Source organism: Gavialis gangeticus, unplaced genomic scaffold (genome assembly GCF_001723915.1).
Source record: "Gavialis gangeticus isolate Ggan-Ray unplaced genomic scaffold, GavGan_comp1, whole genome shotgun sequence".
Taxonomy (NCBI): Eukaryota; Metazoa; Chordata; order Crocodylia; family Gavialidae; genus Gavialis; species Gavialis gangeticus.
In genome coordinates, this window is record NW_017729030.1 from 60,415,202 (window position 1) to 60,422,150 (window position 6,949).

General features: G+C 43.0%; 1 protein-coding gene across 12 annotated transcripts in view; it reads right to left on the reverse strand.

Annotated features, from left to right (window-relative positions):
* Window positions 1–6,949, reverse strand: part of ADGRL3 (adhesion G protein-coupled receptor L3) — a 1,275,722-nt gene that overhangs the window by 154,002 nt on the left and 1,114,771 nt on the right. For all 12 annotated transcript variants that reach the window (XM_019522289.1, XM_019522280.1, XM_019522284.1 and 9 more), the window contains one exon: window positions 2,158–2,367. In XM_019522289.1, coding sequence (XP_019377834.1) covers window positions 2,158–2,367 — 210 coding nt within the window. The remainder of the gene's footprint in view (window positions 1–2,157; window positions 2,368–6,949) is intronic.

Genomic DNA, 6,949 nt, shown 5'->3' on the forward strand with positions numbered 1-6,949 from the left:
AGCCACAGAATAGGAAAAGGGATGTGAGAACACATAATTCCAGTGCACAACCTTTATTTCAAGGACATCTGAAATCAAATCAGCCCTGAGAAAATACAGTGCAGGGTCTCAGTTTGCATGGACAAGTGAACAGACATCCCCCACAGTGGTTTTTGCAATCTTCAGCTTCCATGAGGACTTGATGCTCAAGGGTTCTAGCAAAGTATTCCTGTAACATTTTGGCAGGTCATGTGCTAGATGTAGCCCAGATTCCTGCACTGCCACAGTATGCCCAAAATTTTGCACAGAAGACAAGTAGTTGCATTTCCAGAGAGAAAGGAGCTGGTTGAAAGTGTCTGTAACAAGGAAAACATGTTAGCCATAACTGGATGTTATGAAGGAGTTCCCATTGGTGAAAGAAAATCCTTTTGTCTCTGCAACATGGAGCACATGCTGTAGCTTCTTGAGAAAAATGATGAATGCAAGTTTGATGAGGGGTAGTTCTACACACGCATGCACCAGACTGGGATACGTCTAAGAACAATCACCAAATTTAAAAAAGAAATTTAAAATTACCAAGGATGTGTGACTTTTCTTTCTTTAAATAGGGTTAGGATGAGCAAAAGCAAACTCCTTCACTAGAGGCACAGGCATACGACTTATGGTCCAAGTTTTCCAAGGGGCCTTAAGATTATGGACAGTGAAATTCAATGGGAATGGTGTACACCTTATTCCATTACACATTTTGATAAATCCTACCTCAAAGGCTTTGAGGTCACTGGGTATTTTGCTCCAGCTTATCATAAGTGCAAGATCAATGCCTTTTTATACCTTAATGGATGGTTTGGGAGAAGTGTTGTGAAAGTCTGCTTTCCCTTATCCACATGACCACCAGAGCATTCGAATTTGAAATGCTTTGTCTGTGAGTGAGTCCTGGTTTGCAAATGGCTCTGGGATCTTCTCCTGTCCCAAGTAACTTTTCTGCACCTTGCATTTGGTATTCTTTGGCTAACGCTAGTAAACAGCAGTGAGACAGCTTCTGCCCCATCGGAGGCAGGGCAAGGGCAAAAACCAAAAGCCAGAGCTCCATCCCCACACCAGACTAGCATTAAGTTAAGCCACAGTTTCCTTGGTCCCTCATAACTTTTTACCTCTCAGTTATCCAGTGGACAGCTTCAAGAGGAGGATGCTCCAAGCAATCCCTAGCCCAGAATTGTCCAATTGGCGACCTGTGGTATGTGGTCTGTAGGCCACAGGTAGCTTGCAACTGAGCAGGTTAACTTTTAGCTCATAGGCCTCTGCAGCCACCTGTCCCACTACCCATGTGCAGTGTGCAATGGGGGTGGGGATCCTGTATGGCCCACATGGTGCATGACCTGAGGAAATCCAGTATGATGCAGTACAGTGACCATGCCAAGTCTGTTCATTTAAAAATGTAGGAACCCTATTCTTCATTAACCAAATTCCTTTACATATATCAAAGCTACTACTTCTCACTGAGAACTCAATCCTTGATGAGTCTGAAGGCTTTTTCTTTAAAAAAAAACAAACCCCAAAACACCAACCCCTCAAAAGGACTGTATATACCACATGCAAATACAAAATGGGGCTTAAATGTTTTAGGAAAAACAATGTTTTGTTTGTTATTGTTTTGTTCAAGTTGAGCTTTCCCTAAAAGCTTCCAGATGCAAATCAATTCACTATCCAGAAATATTTGCCTCTAGACTGAGGTCAAAGGGCACACAATTTCAGCCCTTAAAGGGCAATTTATTCAGAAAGTTATAGAAGCCTCGAGCTGTCTGAAGCCAGTGTAAGGATTACAGTGAACTTTGGCTGATGTCCTCAAAGAAGGACCTATAACAGAAAAAATCTGAAGAATTACTCTCCTACTGTTAGTGCAGTACAATGCAAGAAAAACATGAGACTAAACACACTTTTTGCATGCAAACTTCACACAAATATCCAAGGTGCAAATCTAGCTTAATTGACATGGCTGGGAGGTTTGCCCTTGACTTCACTGGAATCAAGATTGCATCCTGATTATGAACCAGAGCCCTGATGCTGCTGAGATGTACAAAGGCACAGAAGAGCAGAGATGCATATCTCACTGCAGGATTATGCCCATAGACATTCTATGACAAAACAGGAGGGTAAAGATGTTTATGTTGAGTTTCTTACTGGCTGATCTGTCCGGTTGATACCAATGAGGAAAAGTAGCTCTGCCACAAAGAGGCTGATGCACAAATTCTTGTGAATAGTGTTCCTGTCGCTCTGGAGCCCACGGAAAAAGCAGAAAGTAAAGATGCAGATCAGGAGGCAGACAAGTGACAGCAGAATGCCAACCCACGTGATCACGTCCAGGAGAAGGTCGTGGACTGCATCACTGTGCTGGAGACATAACAGAAAAATAATCAGTCACAGGCCAAGTGTCAGATAATCCATATTGGAGGGGGAAAAAAACAAAAAAAGGTATCTGTGTGTCATTGATAGACTTCTGTATCCCCTCACCACACTGTAGCACAAGGGACAGGTACCTAATGAAGAATTAAAATAGTCAAGAACACCATTTCCACATTAATGTCTGCAACCTCAAAGCTACACTCTTCCCTCTCCCTTTCTGTTGTGTTTGCAAATACAGCAGTAGGGCAGTGGTACAGATCATGACTGTGAGGGTGCAGGTGCCCTTAACAGATTCAGATCTCAGGCCGGAGGCACTGTAGATTTAGGATGATGGATTTAGTTTTATGTCCAGCATGGGGCAAAAACAAGAACTGCATCCTTCTTGCATCTTTGTGCCAGAAGGGTCTAATAAGCAAAGAAGCCCCATTTAATTGCACCTAGGTACTATAACTCTAAGCTGGATTGTCTTTCATGATAATAAAAGTAATCATAATTATCACTAACAAAATTTAAATGGTGCATCTTTTTAACATGTGCAGAAATAAATAATTTTTGTGTTTTCAGACATAAAAACACTGTTTCAATGTCTCCCCCATTCGTTCACAAATAAAGGAAAATAATAACATTGATTTTTCAAACCCTGAAGCTGTATTTATGTATTTAAAAGAAATCTGGAAACTCAGACTGGATACCAGAAAAACATCCAGGATAAATAGTGATCTTTTATTTATGATTTTGCTTTAAAACTGATGCATAAGGAAGATTTTAACAGAGCTTATAAGATGTACGTTCCCCTTTATAAGGCATGTTAAAGCAATCTAGATCCTGCCTATGCCAAAGCAATGCTGTCTTGGTTACAGCTTGGATACTGTCCCTCCAGGAGGCCGTGAGCTCTGAGAACACCAGCGCCAATGATTAGTTTACAGATTGGGGTAGGAACCCTAAGGAACTAAATCAGGATGCTGAACTCAGCATGTTTCTCAATGTTTGCCTGGATCCACTCCTGAAATATGGCTATAGGCACTTGGAACTCTCATCTTGGAAGAAAAACACACAGCATCCAGTGGCAAGATTATTACAACTGTGAAACACATCCATATTGCCACACAGATTTACACTACATGTGGTAGGCATGGTCAGATGTGCTTTCTTCCCCCAGAGGGGTAATATCTAAATATGTACTAACTAACACATGGTAAGTCACAGGACAACTAGTTAGATCTAAGTAGGCTGATGGCAATGAGTCAAGAGGAGGAGAGAGGGGCTTGGAAAGGAGAAAGGCCATTTGGAGAGGAGAGCAGAGGCAGTACTCCATCCATGGGGATGGGAGGTAACAAGAGGAAGCTGAAGATAAGGATATCTAGGGCAGACCCCCAAAAAATGTATTGGTTTCAAGGGAAGAGGTACTCAATCCCCACTCTTGATCCTGGGACTGCTGACAATACAGTGTCACCCAATGCCATCCTCTCAGGTGCACCAAGTTCTCATCATCAAGCAGAGCAAATGGCTTGGGAGCATCCCTGTCAATGTACATTCCCTCTGTACTGCCCCCAAGCCACCTAGTCTGCTGAGTTGCCAGTCTATGGTGAACCTAGCAAAAGTGGGTTCACCATAGACTGGCAACTCAGCAGACTAGGTGGGGACTTATTTTGTTAGTGGCAGTCCAGGGTCAAGAGGGAGGCCATGCAAACATGCCTAAGTGGCCCAAAGGAAGAAGTGAGGAAAGCTGGTTGTGAACATTTAGAGTGAGGCGTTGGGACAGAGGGAGGTGGGTGCAACATTACAGATTGCTTTGTAGGTAAGAGTATGGGTGCAGTAGATGACAGGAAATGTAGAGAAGGATGAAAAGGGGTGGTGTGACATGGCTGAGACTAAAGGACAGGACACTGATTTCTGCAGGGGCATTTTGGGCAAGATGAAAGGAGGACAGGCAAGAGAATTGAAGGCCAGATTACAGAAAACAAAAGAAGAGGCCTCACATTTGCTTCTTTGGCAATTTTTTCCTTGAATCATTAATGGAAGCCACATTTAGCCAGGAAAAGGTGTGAATTCTATGCCAGCTTGAAAGGAAAGTGCTGTGACAGTGGTGCTACCATCATGTTCTTGCTGTTTACCCTCATAAACACAGGCGATATATTTTAAAAGGCAGCAAGACCATGAACCCCAGTGCCCTAGTCTATGCAGCTGTGTAACTCCAGGCACAGCAGCATCAGACTTCAAAAATCCAGTAGATAGAAGCATTCTCCTTATGAGGAAATGCCTGTGGCAGACTTAGGGGAAAGGTGATTAATTTATCCATTTTGTTGCTTGCCTGCCAATGATAAAACCACATCAGTGTCAAGCACTTACTGATATACTCCTGCTTTGTCAGCACCCATCAAAAACAACTCGAACCCTTTCAGTACATTGGCTTTATCAGCACAATTGATAGGCATCAAACGATAATGAAAGCTAGTGAGTGGCTTCCCCCACCTCCACACCCCAAGAGCTGTCTATAAAGGGTGAGCTCTGGGAGCAGACAGAAGAAATGGTGGGTTTATTCCCAAAATAATCTTGACAATTTTCCCTGGAATGTGGCAAGTGTGTTTGTGTGGCACAGGATCCAGGAACTGACACGCACCCATTGTAACAGTGACCAAAATGGCCATGCTATTCACCTCCTGCAATCACATGCGGAAACCCCAGGGGGAAACGCTGCATGCTCTTTTTCCTGATGGCATTTTTGTTATTTGAGCTGTTTACAGTTTCATATCCATTACTTTACTCTTAATGCAACTCCAAAAAATTAAATACACATCCTAATCCTTGGGGTTTTTTTATGTTTCACATGAGGTTGACAGAAAGAAGCAAATAAGATCTCCGAAATGACCCAGCTGCAAATGGTGTGCTGGTTCACCTGATTACATGGCGCTGCTAGGCAGAGCTTCAGAGCCCCAGGATGTAGAAATGTAACTCTACAGCTGGCACAGGCAGATAAAGGGGACAAACAGATGAACATGGGAAAGCTTGTGCCCGAGATTAACAGCACAAATTCACCAAGTTTCATGACTAAGTCACCCAACTTTCAGAGGTTCTTCCTAGTCTGATAATGTGGTCTACTGGCTTCATTTGGAATGCATACAATGCAAGGTTTATCCCATTTACATGCCCAGCTCTACATATACCAGGTTTAGAATGAACAAAAACCTCAGAGCTCCATCCTCACTCCTCACCTGCTTGAAGTTATTTACTCCTCTGAACACAGACTAGGAGAGGGTGCTAAATGCTGCTGAACGGCATCATAGAGCACCAGTGCTGCACTGCAGGGAAGAAGAGGCAGAAAAGACCTGCCAGCTTCCCCTTCTCTTAGGATCAAAAAGTGAGAGAGGAGGAACCAGAAGGGCTTTCACCAGGAATGTGTGCACTGGGGTAATGAGTCAGTTTGCTGGTCCCTGCAGAGACAAAAGGGATGGCTTTCTTGACTTCTGGGTCATGCAGTGAATGAACTGAGCCAATGGCGGGTTGTCTGGGGTAAATGTCATAGGAAATATGTCGTCACCCCTTGCCCTAGTGTCAGATCCAGAAGAAAGGCAAGAAGTTGCATGTATTAAGTAACTTGTAGACTCTTACCTGAGCCTGTTACTTATTAAGATAACGTATCTTATCCCAACATTTTCCTTCCCCACCACTGAACATTTTGGTGTGGGACTGACTGTGGGAGCTTGTCCTACTGATACACCTGCATTTCACTGCCAGGACTGTTATAAGAGTAACAGTTTTACTTAACTTCTGCATTAGAAATCACTCAGATGCCACACAACCACTCTGGAAGCAGCTTCTCAGCAATACGCGACACTCCATTATCACAACAAGATTACAAAAAGATGGATACAAATGAATAAAAATCCAATAATTTAAAAACACTTCTATGAAAAAATGTAGGCTTTTAGGTATTTTGCAAATGTAGAAGAGAGGTGAGACATACCACTTAAGGCTGAGCTCCACACCATGTGGCTCACCATATCAGAAGTGCAAGCACCTACTGACTTCAGGCATGATGACAAAACACCTGAACACCAAGTGACACACAAATACAAACATCCACCAAATGGAAATCTGCTGCATAACCTGGGCCAGTAGCATTCAGAGCTTTACAGATCAATAAGGCTGACTGAAATAAATGAGTAGCCAACCACATAGCCAATGATGCTACCGCATTCTGAATAAGTTGTAAACAGCGGATCAGCCTTGCTAATCACCCAGAGAAAAGGAAATTACAAGAATCAATCTTCAAGGTCACAAGGATAGGCAGCCAAGTCACCACATGATAAATAAGAGCATACCTAAAGACTAATAAAGACTTGTGTTTGACCCTAATCCACAGTGGAAAGACTCCCTTGGGCTCTGATATGTTTTGGATCAGTCGCTAAGGATGTTTGTACACGCAATGGGGGTTTAATTCAGTTTTGTTCTCCCTAAATTGAAACAGTGGGTTATTAAAAACACCACTTCAATTTAGGGAGAATTAAACTGAGTCAAACCCCTGTGGCATGTACACAAGGGTGGGGGCCTGATCCTTACCTGCCTCTTC